Here is an 18,122-nt window from a genome sequence, read left to right as displayed (position 1 = left end):
TATGCACACCTGATACAGGGTGTTGATGTCATTAGACCACACACCTTCTCATTACAGAGATGCACATCACCTAATATGCTTAATTGGTAGTAGGCTTTCGAGCCTATACAGCTTGGAGTAAGACAACATGCATAAAGAGGATGATGTGGTCAAAATACTCATTTGCCTAATAATTCTGCACTCCCTGTACAGCCCTCTTCCTGTTTCTTGTCTGGTCATTAGCCTAGGCTTAGGACACCGTGCACAGCTCTTCCTCCCTCTGGTGAGCATTTGCCAGGAAGGATGAGCCATAAGAGGGCCAATAAGAGCTGCAGAGTGTCGGTGTAAATCCAGGAAGAGAACAGGCAGCAGCTTCAGCTGCCCACAGTTAAACTGGTCGCAGCCAGACTCAGTGGAGGGAGATTTCTGCAGCATATTTGGCAAGTACAGAATCACAGTATATATAAAATAATACGCAAAGTGGTTGGAGGGAAGCTTCAGAATGTCAAAGCAGCAATTTTTAAATAGCTATGCTATGTAAACATGCAACAAATATGAAGTTTGTGTTGGGTAGTGCAGGACATCATTCCACCTAGAAGAGGAGCACCAAGGGATAGAAGAACGGCAAGTCCAAAAAGGGGGGGGGGGGGTGAGGGACAGAACTGGAGAGGGGGCGAGTACTGCAACCAGATTAACTTTAATTATTTTGAAACCAGCTGGGCCAATTTGTTCTTTAGGATCGGGTCTAGGTTCACACTGACTGTGGGAATGAAATTGTGCGAGTTCAGCTGAACGCGGAAGTGGTTGGAGGGAAGCTTCAGAATGGCAGGGTTAATGGCATTATGTGTAAGGGGCAGCAATGCATTTGCCCATTCAGAGGCAGTAAAGACCCCCCCCCCTCCCCCGTATGAGCATCACAACTTACAAGACTTCATAGCTTCCAAGAGCCTCTTTGGGGGGCACTTTATTCCACTTGAATTCTGGGATCTCCCCGTTTGGAACAACTATATTAAGAGTGTCGTTGATGAGATTGTACTTCAAAATGCGGTCATTGGCTGTACTGGACGTGAGAGATGGAGAGGCGTTGACCTGTTAAATGCAGAAAGAACACAAAAAGCTCATCAAAAACTCTCCAGCTTTGTGGGTTTCTAGGTAAGGAAATTTCTACATATTAACGTTTAGTGCAAAATTAAAAGAAAAAGAAAGAAAAGTGACACAGAGCACGCAATAATAAAAAGGAAGGCATTTAACTGCCTGTGTAAAGCCAGAACAGTTTTTTGGGTTTTAGATGGAGTAGGGAAGGGGTTAGAAACTCTGCCAAGTTTTTATTGCTGTCTGTGTGCCCACTAGGTAGATTCACCCCTCTACTTAAGTGATGGGAAAGCTAACATTTTGGAGTTGTCACCAGAGGTGTGGGGTAAACAGCCAATGGGGAAACTAGTCTGAGGCCCCGTACACACGACCAGTTTCCTCGGCAGAATTCAGCTTCCGACCGAGTTTCTGGCTGAATTCTGCCGAGAAACCCGGCCGTGTGTACACTTTCGGCCGAGGAAGCCGACGAGGAGCTCGGCGAGGAAATAGAGAACATGTTCTCTATTTCCTCGTTGTTCTATGGGAGCTCTCGCCCCGCCGAGCTCCTCGGCGGCTTCAGTGCTGAACTGGCCGAGGAACTCGATGTGTTTGGCACGTCTAGTTCCTCGGCCGTGTGTACGAGGCCTAAGAGGGGAATTCCCCTCACTTTGTAGAGGTTTCCGCTTACCTTCTGCATCTTTCGAACAGGAAAAGGAAGGGGACTCTTGCCAACAAAACAGCAGAGGCCAAAAATAAACTGACAGGGGTTTTAAAATAGAACCGACACCTTCTATTAAAAAAATATATATATTTTGCAGCACCTGGCTGTCAATACACCTACACTTAGGCTTCCTGCAATGTCCCACAGATACTTGTTGATCCTTTGCATACAACTTCTTTAATCAAAGTCAATGCAAGCTGCTCTGAAGTCGCCCCCAAGTAGTGCATGAACCTTTTTGTAAGTCGGAGCGACTTGAGTCGTTGCAAATAGAACGGTTCCTTTGCACTGAATGGAGCGCGACTTTTCACCTGACAAATCACCCCAGTGTGTACCGAGCCTTAGGGATTCATGTATTAAAATTTTGCCTTGCGGATGTCTTCAAGTAGAACTAAAAAGGTAAAATTATTTTTTTTTTGTTTGTTTTTTGGATGAAGGGGAGATGGATTAGAACATGTCAGCTTTTATTACTCTCTGTGTCCCCATTAGGGAGATGATCCATATTTGTCCTGTTTACCATATACAGGTGGTTCTCAAAAAATTTGCATATTGTGATAAAGTTCATTATTTTCTGTAATGTACTGATAAACATTAGACTTTCATATATTTTAGATTCATTACACACAACTGAAGTAGTTCAAGCCTTTTTATTGTTTTAATATTGATGATTTTGGCATAAAGCTCATGAAAACCCAAAATTCCTATCTCAAAAAAATAGCATATCATGAAAAGGTTCTCTAAACAAGCTCTTAACCTAATCATCTGAATCAACTAATTAACTCTAAACACCTGCAAAAGATTCCTGAGGCTTTTAAAAACTCCCAGCCTGGTTCATTACTCCAAACCGCAATCATGGGTAAGACTGCCGACCTGACTGCTGTCCAGAAGGCCATCATTGACACCCTCAAGCAAGAGGGTAAGACACAGAAATACATTTCTGAACGAATAGGCTGTTCCCAGAGTGCTGTATCAAGGCACCTCAGTGGGAAGTCTGTGGGAAGGAAAAAGTGTGGCAGAAAACGCTGCACAACGAGAAGAGGTGACCGGACCCTGAGGAAGATTGTGGAGAAGGACCGATTCCAGACCTTGGGGGACCTGCGGAAGCAGTGGACTGAGTCTGGAGTAGAAACATCCAGAGCCACCGTGTACATGCGTGTGCAGGAAATGGGCTACAGGTGCCGCATTCCCCAGGTCAAGCCACTTTTGAACCAGAAACAGCGGCAGAAGCGCCTGACCTGGGCTACAGAGAAGCAACACTGGACTGTTGCTCAGTGGTCCAAAGTACTTTTTTCGGATGAAAGCTAATTTTGCATGTCATTCGGTAATCAAGGTGCCAGAGTCTGGAGGAAGACTGGGGAGAGGGAAATGCCAAAATGCCTGAAGTCCAGTGTCAAGTACCCACAGTCAGTGATGGTCTGGGGTGCCATGTCAGCTGATGGTGTTGGTCCACTGTGTTTTATCAAGGGCAGGGTGAATGCAGCTAGCTATCAGTAGATTTTGGAGCACTTCATGCTTCCATCTGCTGAAAAGCTTTATGGAGATGAAGATTTCATTTTTCAGCACGACCTGGCACCTGATCACAGTGCCAAAACCACTGGTAAATGGTTTACTGACCATGGTATTAATGTGCTCAATTGGCCTGCCAACTCTCCTGACCTGAACCCCATAGAGAATCTGTGGGATATTGGGAAGAGAAAGTTGAGAGACGCAAGACCCAACACTCTGGATGAGCTTAAGGCCGCTACCGAAGCATCCTGGGCCTCCATAACACCTCAGCAGTGCCACAGGCTGATTGCCTCCGTGCCACGCCGCATTGAAGCAGTCATTTCTGCAAAAGGATTCCCGACCAAGTATTGAGTGCATAACTGAACATAATTATTTGAAGGTTGACTTTTTTTTTATTAAAAACACTTTTCTTTTATTAGTCGGATGAAATATGCTAATTTTTTGAGATAGGAATTTGGGGTTTTCTTGAGCTGTATGCCAAAATCATCAATATTAAAACAATAAAAAGGCCTGAACTACTTCAGTTGTGTGTAATGAATCTAAAATATATGAAAGTCTAATGTTTATCAGTACATTACAGAAAATAATGAACTTTATCACAATATGCTAATTTTTTAAAAAACACCTGTAATTGAAAGTGAACGTAAAAGAAAATCACAAATTTTGAGTTGTCCTCAGAAAGGGGAAATCTTCCAATGAGGACACTAGTTCTGGTGACCTGGGGGTCCCCAAAAAATCCCTTCAATTTGCAGGGATTTCCAATCACTTCCTGTTTGGCTATAGGACAGGAAGTGAAGGGAAATCTCCCCAATTGATCAAAAATAAAAAAGATGGCAAAAATAAACCTTACAGGAGATATAACCTTCCCTCACTCTATCCAAAAATAAAAAAAAAAAAAAAAAAGTGTTGCCTGGTGTTCTACTTTAAGCATTTTTTAGGCTTTCTTTTTTTGATTGAGGCATTTTAGAAAAATGCCACATTATGCCAACAAGATGGAGCCGACGGTCATAAGAGATAATTATATTTCAAACCATGTAGTGATCATTTCTTGTAGCAATGTTTTTATACACAGACCCTATAGTAACTGGATTTGGGACTTGTTTAGACTGTCATACAGGAGCTTTATATACTTTATTCCTTGTTTCATATTTTGGGGGGGGGGGGGGCACCAACCAAGACACCCGTCGCCACCCTTTTTTGAAGCCTATTAGAGCCTCTGGCTCTAATCACATGCTTCTGGGGGAAAAAAACATTAGAATCCATGCATCCGATGCCCTGCATGTAGATTAGGGACTGGACGCATGGACTAGGGGGGCGGCGCCCCTAATGGACAGGCCGCCACTGCTTGCTACTAGTTCCAAAACAAAATAAAGTGCTTATACATCTGCATACACTTTACCATAAACACTGCAATATTAACTGAAAATATGGACTTTTACTTTCCTAGCTGTTTCTTTAGAATAGGTCTTGGGTAGACTGCAGGCTACTCTAAAGAATTTGAAAGTGAATATGAAGGGTCAAAATTGGGACAGACTGAACATCCCTTCATTAACATACAATACAGAATCCAAGCCTTGAGATCTTAATTAACCCTTTGTTAGGAGGCTGAAGCCCACTGTTGGCCAACGTCACAGACAGAGCCAGTCCAGGCTGGGAAAGGATTATGAACGTATGATCGGGATCCACCCAGATGCCTTGGCCGAAACCCGACGCACCCTTTCAGCGGGCCGCTGAGAGCCTGTGCCAGCCCCTTCAACATCACAGTGCTCCAGTGAGTGTGTGTGGGGGTCAGAAGTAAGAGAGCCGATGACCGACAGTCACCAGCTCTCTGATCACGGAGCACTGATCAACTTTGATCACTCAGTTCTCTGTCTTGGAGCCGGCAGAGGACAGATGCAGCATCGGACCGATACTGCATCCACCAAGGTAAGTATGATTCTAAAAATAAAAAATAAATACTTCTCTTTTAAGTAACATGAAAGAGCTTGGTGGTAGCAATTGTTTTATTCAAGGCAAAAAAAAAAAAAAAAAAAAAAATTATATATATATATATATATATATATATATATATATATATATATATATATATATATATATATATATATATATATATATTTATATATTTATTTTTTATTAAAGTGTCAGGTTTACAAAGCAGAAACCGAGGATTCAGAGACATGGAATCCAAAGAGATTTGAAAATTACTGTCACATGTCTAAAATATCAAATCTTTGTGAATTGTTATATGTATTCTTATTGGTCTGTGCTAATATTAATGATAGGGCTATGCTAACTCCCATTTAATGAACTCCAAAGGTCTGAATCACACAAAATATAAAACTCACTCACCTCGATTAACCACGGCTTTAATTTGTCATCTATTATGATGTCATATCCATAACACTCAAAGCAATGCTTGTCATTATTCATCACCGGCTGGAGAAAATAAATGACAACTTTAATGGATGCAGAACAGGAAAAACAGCAAAGCAAATAATGAAAAATATATACCAAAGCGAACACATACTTTGGTGAAATCTAATAAGAGCTTAATTTAATGAAGGCAAAATAATGAACCACATTTGAAGCCCAAATTAACTGTCAGTTAAAGCCCAGGTTCATACTGATGCGGGTTAAAAAATTTCAAATCGGCAAAGCAGTTCGACTTCGAGGGCGATTTGACAGACGTCTGTGCGGGTTCATGCGCAGATGTCTACTCAAATCGCCCCCGAAGTCTTCAAAAGTAGTACAGGAATTACCTTTGGGTATCGGTGCAGCGCTGCAAAGTCGGAGTCGCACCGATTCGAATGGTGCCGTTTCCGGCAATAGCTGCTGATTTGGCTCAATGTGAACGTGGTCAAAATCAGCTAAATACATTCCGAGTACAATAACGTGAATGTAAACTTCTCTCAGGAAATCAACTGGGCTTCACATGCCCATAACTAAAATGAAAAAGGCCACAAGATCGGTGACAATATATACTGTATGTTTTTGTCATTGATAACTAAAGAGATCGTGAACGATTGATATCTGTTGCTGATTATATCTTCTAATAATGTTGAGATTGTAAAAAAAATGAAAATAAAATTATGGCCGGAATACCGCTTTAAATCAGATTTTTGGGATTTTTATCAAATTTATTTTAATAAAATGCTTTTGGAGTAAAAATCTATCTAAAGATAGTTTTATATTTCAGATACATTAATAATTTAGTTTATTCTGCATGAAATGGAGCTTAGCTATGTAGCATATTCTGCAATATTTACATTTTTGGTAAACTTTTTTAATGAATCCAAGCTCTGCGAGCTGAGATAACATGTGCTGCATTGATGCATTCACAGTAACCATGAGATAAATAATAAAAAAAAAGATATATTCCTTTATCCCATTGTTTTGCAAATCTATGTACACTACAAATTGTATGATTAAAGAGAAATGCATATATATCAGGCTCTAATGCCCCGTACACACGACCGTTTTTCGGGTTCTAAAAAATGACGTTTTTAAGGGTACGACGGCACTATAAAGGGGAAGTTCCATTCGGATGGCGCCACCCTTGGGGCTGCTTTTGCTGATTTTGTGTTAGTAAAAGACGATTCGCGCTTTTCAGTCTGTTACTGCGTGATGAATGTGCTTACTCCATTACGAACGGTAGTTTTACCAGAACGAGCGCTCCTGTCTCATAACTTGCTTCTGAGCATGCACTTTTTTTTCACGTCGTTAAAGCCCACACACGACCATTTTTTACAACCTTAACCACCTCAATACCGGCCCATCGTCATATGACGTCCACAGACGGGATCTACCATCCTGGGTGGACGTCATATGACGTCCTGGGCTTTGCAGGGGGATATCTGAATGATGCCTGGAGCTAGAGGCATCATTCAGATATCCATGTCTTCAGCCGGCGATCCTGCGCACCATAAGAACGATCATAGCGGCGGTTCCGCCGCTTGATCGTTCTTATAGGCGGCGGGAGGGGACATCCTCCCCCCTTCCGTCGCCATCCGGGAATCGTCCGGCGCAGGCAGGATGCATAGAGATGACTGGTCATCCGATGGTCACCAGTCATCTCTATGACCGTCGGAGGCCCGGGCGCGATGTGATGACGTCACGCCCGGGTACCCGTAAGTAAACAAAGCCACGATTGCGGCTAGTGAGCAACACTGATCATGAGATCGGTGACATTTTTTTCACCGATCTCATGCTTTCCAGCCTGGAGGAGAGATGTGGGGTCTTATTGATCCCGCATCTCTCCATAAAGAGGACCTGTCACACACATTTCCTATTACAAGGGATGTTTACATTCCTTGTAATAGGAATAAAAGTGATAAAAAAAAAAAAAAAGTGTAAAAAAATAAATAAGTAAAAAAATAAATAAAACAATAAAAAAAAATATTTAAACGCCCCTGTCCCCGGCAGCTCGCACGCAGAAGCGAACGCACACGTAAGTCCCGACGACATATGTAAATGCCGTTTAAACCACATATGTGAGGTATCGCCGCGTGCATTAGAGTGCCAGCAACAATTCTAGAACTGTAAAATCTAAACTGGTAACCTGTAAACATTTTCAAAGCTGCTGAAGTTTGGCGCCATTCCATGAGTGTGCGCAATTTTAAAGCGTGACATGTTAGGTATCTATTTACTCGGTGTAACATAATCTTTCATATATTCCAAAAATATTGGGCTAACTTTACTGTTTTGTTATTTTTTTTAATTCATGAAACTATTTTTTTCCCAAAAAAAGGCGTTTGAAAAATTATTGCGCAAATACCGTGCAAGATAAAACATTGCAATGACCGCCATTTTTTCCCCTAGGGTGTCTGCTAAAAAAAACATATATAATGTTTGAGGGTTTTGCGTAATTTTCTAGCAAAAGAATGATGATTTGTACATGTAGGCCGGTATTGAGGTGTGTATAAAAGCCCGGTATTGAAGTGGTTAAAAACGACAATGTTAAAAATGGTGTGAAAACAGAGCATGTTCGAAATTTTTAATGGCCATTTTTTAGATCGTGAAAAAAGCTCTGGAGCCCACACACGATCGTTTTTAATGACATTAAAAAAAAACTTAATTTTTTAGAACCCGAAAAATAGTCGTGTGTACGCGGCGTAAGTCTGAGGAGGAAGGGCAAGCAGTAAAAAAGAAAGTGAAACCTTCTAAGCAGCTTATAAACCTTGCGATTTTTCTGCACACAGCTTGAAGTGCTTTATTCCTCCCTTGAGGAGCAAAATGGCAGCAGGTCGTAAAAGAGACTTTTACGACCTGACAGCTTATTATTCTAATTAGGAAACCTTAATTTTGTTTGAAAATATTAATGATTCTAATTACCAGCAAGAATTTACATTGAAAGAGCACCTGTCATTTCAGATCCATCATGGCAGTGCTTGTTAGCGGGCATCCACTCACCTGCTGCCACCACATCCCTCACCTTGTTGGGTCACTGCCGCAGTACCAGCCAGCTCATTAAAATAAATGGGACTGTCGGTGAGTCAACAGTGGGTCAGAGGAGGAGCCGATGCAGGACAGAGATGACCGTTGCTTTTTTTAAAACTATGATTTAAAATCTAGTTAATATAAATCAAGCCTTTTTACTAATAAAATCAAGTCCACCCTGCAGATTCCCTTTTCACTTCCTGCCATGCAGATGTAATAGGAAGTGGGAGGAAATCATTCTACAATGATGGTAAATCACCTCTTAGGCCGCATACACACGATGGGCCAGATTCTTAAAGATTTACGACGGCGTATCAGTAGATACGCCGTCGTAAGTCCGAATTTGCGCCGGCGTATATTTAAGCGTATTCTGGAAACCAGATACGCTTAAATTTAGCCAAGATGCGAGCGGCGTAAGTCTCCTACGCCGTCGTATCTTGGGTGCATATTTACGCTGGCTGCTAGGTGGCGCTTCCATTAATTTCCACGTCGAATATGCAAATAAGCTAGATACGCCGATTCACAAACGTACGTGCGCCCGTCGCATTTAGTTACGCCGTTTACGTAAGACATACGCCGGCGTAAAGATAAAGCAGGTCTCTAGGTGGCGCAGCCCATGCAAAGTATGGACGTCGGAACAAGCATATCTTTTTACGTCGTTTGCGTAAGTCGTACGCGAATAGGGCTGTGCGTAAGTTACGTTCACGTCGTAGGCAGTGTTCGACGTATCTTAGGCATTCTATCCGACGCATGCGCACTGGGATACGTTTGTTTAAAATGTCAATCACGTCGGGTCACGATTCATTAGCATAAAACACGCCCACCTCTTCACAATTTGAATTAGGCGCACTTAAGCCGGCACATTTACACTACGCAGCCGTAACTTAGGACGCAAGTGCTTTGTGAATACAGCACTTGCCTCTCTAAGTAGCGGCGGCGTAGCGTAAATACGATACGCTACGCCCGCCCACACTTACGCCGCCCTACGTGAATCTAGGCCGATCAGTCTAAACCGATGAAAACGGACTGAAGGACCGTTTCATCGGTCCAAACCGACCGTGTGTGGGCCCCATCGGTCAGTTATTCTTCGGTCCAAAAATTTAGAACTTGCTTTAAAATTCAACCGATAGGTCAAAACCGATGGTTAGTACGCAAAAGCATCGGTTAAAAACTCGCGCATGCTCAGAATCAAGTCGACGCATGCTTGAAAGCATTGAACTTAATTTTTCTCTGCAAGTCGTTGTGTTTTATGTCACCGCGTTGGACTCGATCGTTTTTTTAACTGATGGTGTGTAGGCACATCAGACCATCAGTCAGCTTTATCGGTTAACCGATGAGAACGGTCCGAAGGACCGTTCTTATCGGATGGACTGATCGTGTGTACAGGGCTTTAGATTTGCCAGAACAGGTGTCCCCAGTGAAAGATTTCTGCCACCTCCTGTTTCAGTGACAGCTGTCAAAATTTACATTTCCCACCTATCAGGAGGGCTACTTCTCTACATCCCTGTGGAAGAACAGCAGCAATTCTGAGATCATAAAACACGATCTAGAATAGAACATTCCATCTGAAGCCCTTCTGAGAGTTTTATAACCTTGTCCACTCTGTAGGGAACTTCTAAAATCAAATCTATGTCCTGCAGAGCAGTTTCCATGCGCTGAGTGCAATGTGAGCCCCGCTATTATTCCGCAGAGACTGTAAACCACATCACATGCAGCTGTGACTCAGCCTGAACATCAGAACGATAAGCAACGTTGATCTCACATGTTGAGGAATAACATCAATGGCCATTCATTAACCTCTCACTGGCCAGACATCACTGCGAGATCAAACTGTGCTTATGTAGAGCAGAACTTCAGGCAGATAGTAAAAGATTATCATTGAATCCAGAAATTTTGATATTAAAATGCTTACATTTATCGCTAGTATGAGTATCTGGCTTTATATCAGCTTCCTGTAATCCTCTGCAGAACAGGCCACATAAGGGAGAGCCAGTGCTGAGCCAATCAGACTGGCCTGCAATTAATAATGCCGTCGACCTATCTGCTTGCTGGCAGGAGAAGAGAAGATTACTCTATGATGAACTTGTTCTTTATTTCCAAATAGCAAGTTGGTTGGGTAGGGCGGGGGGCAGACTATTGACAAAGCTTTACTTTTAGTGTATCTAAACTTCAAATCAAAAATGTAATATATTGCAGCTCAACAGTCCTTACCGTGTTTCCCCAAAAATAAGCCCGGGTCTTATATTAATTTTGGTCACAAAAAACACACTAGGGCTTATTTTCAGGGTAGGGCCTATTTATTTACGGTCTGTCTGGGTGGTTGTTGCTTTAAAAAAAAAATACTGTTTCTTTAAAGCATGATAGACAACACAGTGTTTGTGCGGTGTCATCTATCCCTCTCAATTTTCCTCCAAAAATCTAAAAATTCTGTGTCCTCTGTCTTTCCCTCACCCCCTGCAACATTGTCAGGTCAGGAGTCTGTTTTTTACATCATTCTGAATTGATTGTAAAGTAATCTAATCTATTACAGTTCAGTCAGTCCCGTTTTATACTGTATAAAAGTACCTTTTTAACAACTGTTATGGTACTGTATACTGCTCTTCTCTGAGATGAGGAAAGAGAATGTGACGTCAGCGCGCTCCGTGCACTACGGTAAAAAGGGAGAGGGCGCAGACGTTAGCGGGAGGAGAGGAGGAAAAAGAAGAGCCGCTATTGCCGCAGACGTCTGTGCACTGTAGGCAGAGGAGCCGCTGCTAGGTGGGAGGAGTGGAGGAAAGAGAACAGCAGAGATATCGGCTGACGTCAGCCCACTCCATGCACAGAAGAGGAAGGGACACAGACATCATACGGGAGGAGAGAAGAGGACCTCCGGCGGGGCAGCGGTGGGTGTAAACATGTTTTTATAAATACAGCTGCAAACGGAGACACTGGCCAATATTTACAAAAGCATTACAGGGGTTTTAATGAGATTTACTAGGGCTTATTTTTGGGGTAGGGCTTATATTGCAGCCCACCCTGATAATCCAGATAGGTCTTATTTTCGGGGTAGGGCTTACTTTCGGGGAAACACGGTAGGCATGCTGGCTGCAATAGTTTTCTTTTTGCAGGCGGTTTCCCCTTTTTATTACCTGGTGGTCCTGTGAATAACATACATCCTGTCTTTGGGGATCTACGTTCATTCCTCCACTGTATCTATGGAGGGAGCCATAGTTGCCACCTAGGCAGGACTTAAAACATGACATTTTTTTTAATCTCCATTACACAGGGAATGGGGAGATGAGTAGTTTACAGGCAGAAGATAGCATTGTTTGTGTTTTCATTTCATCTGCCAGGTATTGGGCTGGGAGAAGGCACCACTGACCGTTTTATCAAGAGGTGCCTGGTTGATAGGTGATTAGGAAATATCAAAGAAGGCTTTTGAAATTGAATTGAAGTGTATCTGCACCCCAACAATGAGCTTGATAGGTGCAAAGAAAATCTGTTGGATTGGTTAGAAAATCATGTGTCCTGTGTACCCTTCTTTTGTGGTCTCAAGAATGTTTTTTTTTTTTTTTTTTTTTAGCTCTCCCAGTTCTTATCTAGGACTTTAAGTCAATTATAAGAAACCTGTGCTTTGGAGATGAGGATAGTGTGAGGGATTCAATAGTTTAGCAAAAGACAACTGGGCAGAGCCGATACCACAAAAATGGTGTGCGTTGTCAGCCCATTATCGGAAATTAAAAGTTTCTGTAGAGATGTACTGCGTATGTTACTTTATTTTTCATTGACATACATGTCAACACGTTAAAACTTATATAAGGGTTTACATCCTTCATTTAATGAGAAAGTCATACTTTAAAAGCCCTGGGTCTTCTTCCTTGCTGCTCAAAAACTGACATAACTTTTCCGCATTAGTTAGGACTTGTAGTTCCTCAGCAGGTTATATATGGAAGTCATTAGATGAGAGGTTGTTCTAGTTGCCTCTCCTCTGGTCTCTGGCAGAGCTCCGGTGCAGTGTCATATTCTGCTCCCTATCACAGAATGCAGCCTAAGTCACGTGGCGGCGAACTGCGCATGCGCAATGCGTTCCAACGCCAAATGTGATGCGTTTCAGGGGATTCACGACACTACCCCTCAGTGAACCCATCACAATTTGTCACGGAAGTGACGAGGAACCATAACGAGGAGGCATACACAGAGCGGGGGGGGGGGGGGGGGGGGGGGCGCGGGACAGAACATACAGATCCAATGAGAAACCTACAAAGAGCGGGGGGGGGAGACGGAGGAGAAAGAGACATGCAGATACATTAGGCTGCATTCTGTGATAGGGAGCAAACGGTGACACAGCCCCGCCTCCAGCCCCGCCCCCAAAGCAGAGGCTTATTGAGGTCCGTAAAAAACATAGACTCTCTGGCTTTTAAAGCATCCCCCATGTATAATAAAATGTCACATTGTTTTGGTGTGCGCAATAAAGACTGTGAAGAAAATGTGTATGTAGGAGGAGAGCTTCTGAATACCAACAAACACATTTCCATTTTATTCCTCATTTCAATGGGAAAGTTTAAGGTGGAACTTTAGGTTTGATTAACTTTGAAGTGAAATGTTACCCAAAAAGTAAAGTTCCGCTCTTCTGTATTTTTTTAGGCTCCATGTACACGGGACCATCCTCACCCCCCCCCCCCCACCGCCATCCTCCCAGCTGTACGAATCCCCCCCCCCACCGCCATCCTCCCAGCTGCAGGGATCACCCCCCCCCCCCCACCGCCATCCTCCCAGCTGTACGAATCACCCCCACCGCCATCCTCCCAGCTGTACGAATCACCCCCCCCCCCCCACCGCCATCCTCCCAGCTGTAGGGATCACCCCCCCCCCCCCCACCGCCATCCTCCCAGCTGTACGAATCACCCCCCCCCCCCCACCGCCATCCTCCCAGCTGCAGGGATCACCCCCCCCCCCACCGCCATCCTCCCAGCTGTACGAATCACCCCCCCCCCCCCACCGCCATCCTCCCAGCTGTACGAATCACCCCCCCCCCCACCGCCATCCTCCCAGCTGCAGGGATCACCCCCCCCCCCCCACCGCCATCCTCCCAGCTGTACGAATCACCCCCCCCACCGCCATCCTCCCAGCTGCAGGGATCACCCCCCCCCCACCGCCATCCTCCCAGCTGCAGGGATCACCCCCCCCCCCCACCGCCATCCTCCCAGCTGTACGAATCACCCCCCCCCCCACCGCCATCCTCCCAGCTGCAGGGATCACCCCCCCCCCCCCACCGCCATCCTCCCAGCTGCAGGGATCACCCCCCCCCCACCGCCATCCTCCCAGCTGTACGAATCACCCCCCCCACCGCCATCCCCCCAGCTGCACGGATCACCCCCCCCCCCACCGCCATCCTCCCAGCTGCAGGGATCACCCCCCCCCCACCGCCATCCTCCCAGCTGCAGGGATCACCCCCCCCCCCCACCGCCATCCTCCCAGCTGCAGGGATCACCCCCCCCCCCCCCGCCATCCTCCCAGCTGCAGGGATCACCCCCCCCCCCCCCCCACCGCCATCCTCCCAGCTGCAGGGATCACCCCCCCCCCCCACCGCCATCCTCCCAGCTGCAGGGATCACCCCCCCCCCCCACCGCCATCCTCCCAGCTGCAGGGATCACCCCCCCCCCACCGCCATCCTTCCAGCTGCAGGGATCACCCCCCCCCACCGCCATCCTCCCAGCTGCAGGGATCACCCCCCCCCCCACCGCCATCCTCCCAGCTGCAGGGATCACCCCCCCCCCACCGCCATCCTCCCAGCTGCAGGGATCACCCCCCCCCCCCCCGCCATCCTCCCAGCTGCAGGGATCACCCCCCCCCCCCCACCGCCATCCTCCCAGCTGCAGGGATCACCCCCCCCCACCGCCATCCTCCCAGCTGCAGGGATCACCCCCCCCCCCACCGCCATCCTCCCAGCTGCAGGGATCCCCCCCCCCCCACCGCCATCCTCCCAGCTGCAGGGATCACCCCCCCCCCACCGCCATCCTCCCAGCTGCAGGGATCACCCCCCCCCCACCGCCATCCTCCCAGCTGCAGGGATCACCCCCCCCCCACCGCCATCCTCCCAGCTGCAGGGATCACCCCCCCCCCCACCGCCATCCTCCCAGCTGCAGGGATCACCCCCCCCCACCGCCATCCTCCCAGCTGCAGGGATCACCCCCACCGCCATCCTCCCAGCTGTACGAATCACCCCCACCGCCATCCTCCCAGCTGTACGAATCACCCCCCCCCCCCACCGCCATCCTCCCAGCTGTACGAATCACCCCCCCCCCACCGTCATCCTCCCAGCTGTACGAATCACCCCCCCCCCCACCGCCATCCTCCCAGCTGTACGAATCACCCCCCCCCACCGCCATCCTCCCAGCTGTAGGGATCACCCCCCCCCACCGCCATCCTCCCAGCTGTGCGAATCACCCCCCCCCCCACCGCCATCCTCCCAGCTGTACGAATCACCCCTCCCCCCACCGCCATCCTCCCAGCTGTACGAATCACCCCCCCCCCCACCGCCATCCTCCCAGCTGCAGGGATCACCCCCCCCACCACCGCCATCCTCCCAGCTGTACGAATCACCCCCCCCCCCCACCGCCATCCTCCCAGCTGTACGAATCACCCCCCCCCCACCGCCATCCTCCCAGCTGTACGAATCACCCCCCCCCCCCACCGCCATCCTCCCAGCTGTAGGGATCAACCCCCCCCACCGCCATCCTCCCAGCTGTACGAATCACCCCCCACCGCCATCCTCCCAGCTGTAGGGATCACCCCCCCCACCACCACCATCCTCCCAGCTGTAGGGATCACCCACCCCCCACCGCCATCCTCCCAGCTGTACGAATCACCCCCCCCCACCGCCATCCTCCCAGCTGTAGGGATCACCCCCCCCACCGCCATCCTCCCAGCTGTACGAATCACCCCCCCACCACCACCGCCAATCGGGCCAAAGAAGCTGAGTGCGAGTTTACCTATAGCCCTCACACTGGAGACTTGTACACCATCATCATGGCATCCCAGGACGGTGGGTATCAGGTCACGGGAGGGCAGAGCGCATGTGTGTCCCGCTTTGGGGTCACTGGTGGCTTAGGGAGAAGGAGAGGGCCCCTGGGTGTCCGTGGCAGAAGGAGAGGGCCCCTGGGTGTCCGTGGGAGAAGGAGAGGGCCCCTGGGTGTCCGTGGGAGAAGGAGAGGGCCCCTGGGTGTCCGTGGGAGAAGGAGAGGGCACCTGGGTGTTTGGAGGAGGAGAGGGCCCCTGGGTGGCCATTTAGTGAAGAAGAGGGCCCCTGGGTGGCCGGGGGAGAAGGAGAGAGAACCTGGGTGGTTGGCAGAGAAGGAGTGGGCCCCTGGCTGTTTGAAGGAGAAGCAGATGGGCCCCAGTGTTGGCCAAAATTGGAAGAGCTGATCCTTGGGTGGTTGGAGGAGGAGAGGGTGCCACCCTTCTCCCCTTAGGACGGGGACAGACACCCTTCTCTCCCCCGGAGGACGGGGACACCCTTCTCTCCCCCAGAGGACGGGGACACCATTCTCTCCCCCGGAGGACGGTAACACCAGTCTCTCCCCAAAGGTAGGGGCAGTGCCGATCCTGACCTAACCGGGGGCCCTAAGCAAAATTTGCTAAGGGGCCCTCTACCTGACCCGTGATGCCGTCACCCATAACTCTTCACCAATCCCCTTGGAGAGCGCCCGACCACATAAGAGGGACAGATCTAGAGTGGTGATAGGGTGACCTGTGGCCCCCAGATTTTTGTATCACCCCACCAGGAGTCAGGACTAGTACCACAGTACGAGTACAGAATGCTCTGCCTGGGGCCCACATCACATACATTAGTGCCTATCCTGACCTCCCTGGGGCCCTAAGCAAAATGACATTAAAGTTAAGAAGCGGGGGGGGGGGGGGGGGCCGAAAATGACATGTCACATGGTGTCACAAAGATTAAAGTTGAGAAGCGGGGGAGGGGGTGTTCTGCTGTCGAAAATGACATCTTACATTAAAGTGAGAAGCGGGGGCTCTAGTAATTTGGGGGGCCCTCCGCAGCTTTGCGGGGCCCTAAGCGGCTTGCATAGTGAGCCTATGGGGCGGATCGGCCCTGGGTAGGGGACACCATTCTCTCCCCCGGAGGACGGGGACAGACACCCTTCTCACCCCCGGAGGACGAGGACACCATTCTCTCCCTCGGAGGACGGGGACACCCTTCTCTCCCTCGGAGGACGGGGACACCCTTCTCTCCCTCGGAGGACGGGGACACCCTTCTCTCCCCCCGAGGACGAGGACACCATTCTCTCCCCCAGAGGACGGGGACACCCTTCTCTCCCCAGAGGACGGGGACACCATTCTCTCCCCCGAGGACGAGGACACCATTCTCTCCCCCGAGGACGAGGACACCCTTCTCTCCCCAGAGGACGAGGACACCCTTCTCTCCCCAGAGGACGAGGACACCCTTCTCTCCCCAGAGGACGAGGACACCCTTCTCTCCCCCGAGGACGGGGACACCATTCTCTCCCCCAGAGGACGGGGACACCATTCTCTCCCCAGAGGACGAGGACACCCTTCTCTCCCCCAGAGGACGGGGACACCATTCTCTCCCCCAAAGGACGGGGACACCATTCTCTCCCCCAAAGGACGGGGACACCATTCTCTCCCCTAAAGGACGGGGACACCATTCTCTCCCCCAGAGGACGGGGACACCATTCTCTCCCCCGAGGACGAGGACACCATTCTCTCCCCCGAGGACGAGGACACCATTCTCTCCCCCGAGGTAGGGGACACCATTCTCTCCCCCCGGAGGACGAGGACACCCTTCTCTCCCCCGGAGGACACCCTTCTCTCCCCCGGAGGACACCATTCTCTCCCCCGAGGACGAGGACACCATTCTCTCTCCTGGAGGACAGGGACACGAGGGCTGGACTGGGACAAAAATATTGCCCTGGACTTCATACACTTTGACAAGTCTCTCCCATGGCGGCCGGCCCCCATGCGCCTCTGTCCCCCTCTCTGCTCCTCTGGTTCTCCCCCTGCTTCTCTGTTCCCCCACATGCTTCTCTATCCCCCCCCCCATGCTCCTCTTACCCTCATGCTTCTCTGGTCCCCCCTGTGCTCCACTGATACCCCCCCCCCCCTGCTTCTCTGTTCCCACACATGCTTCTCTGTTCCTCTCCTGCTCCTCTATCCCCCGTCCCTCATGATGCTCTGTTTCCCCGCAGCGCTCACCTCTTCTCCTTGTCCAGCCCTGGTGTCCTCGTCCTCCGTGGGAGAGAATGGTGTCCTCGTCCTCCAGGGGAGAGAAAGGTGTCCTCGTCCTCCGGGGGAGAGAACGGTGTCCCCGTCCTCCGGGGGAGAGAATGGTGTCCCCGTCCTCCGGGGGAGAGAATGGTGTCCCCGTCCTCCGGGGGAGAGAACGGTGTCCCCGTCC

The 18,122-nt window shown here is 48.8% G+C and overlaps 1 protein-coding gene across 1 annotated transcript in view; it reads right to left on the bottom strand.

Moving 5' to 3' along the window:
- The window catches only part of TTLL1 (tubulin tyrosine ligase like 1), a 58,038-nt gene that overhangs the window by 6,641 nt on the left and 33,275 nt on the right, over positions 1 to 18,122 (bottom strand). The window contains exons 8-9 of the mRNA XM_040345830.1: positions 5,624 to 5,710; positions 905 to 1,068 (exon numbers count right to left, since the gene is read on the bottom strand). Coding sequence (XP_040201764.1) covers positions 905 to 1,068; positions 5,624 to 5,710 — 251 coding nt within the window. The remainder of the gene's footprint in view (positions 1 to 904; positions 1,069 to 5,623; positions 5,711 to 18,122) is intronic.

The sequence above is a fragment of the Rana temporaria genome, chromosome 3, assembly GCF_905171775.1.
Source record: "Rana temporaria chromosome 3, aRanTem1.1, whole genome shotgun sequence".
Classification (NCBI taxonomy): Eukaryota; Metazoa; Chordata; class Amphibia; order Anura; family Ranidae; genus Rana; species Rana temporaria.
This window is presented reverse-complemented; position numbering and strand designations above follow the sequence as displayed.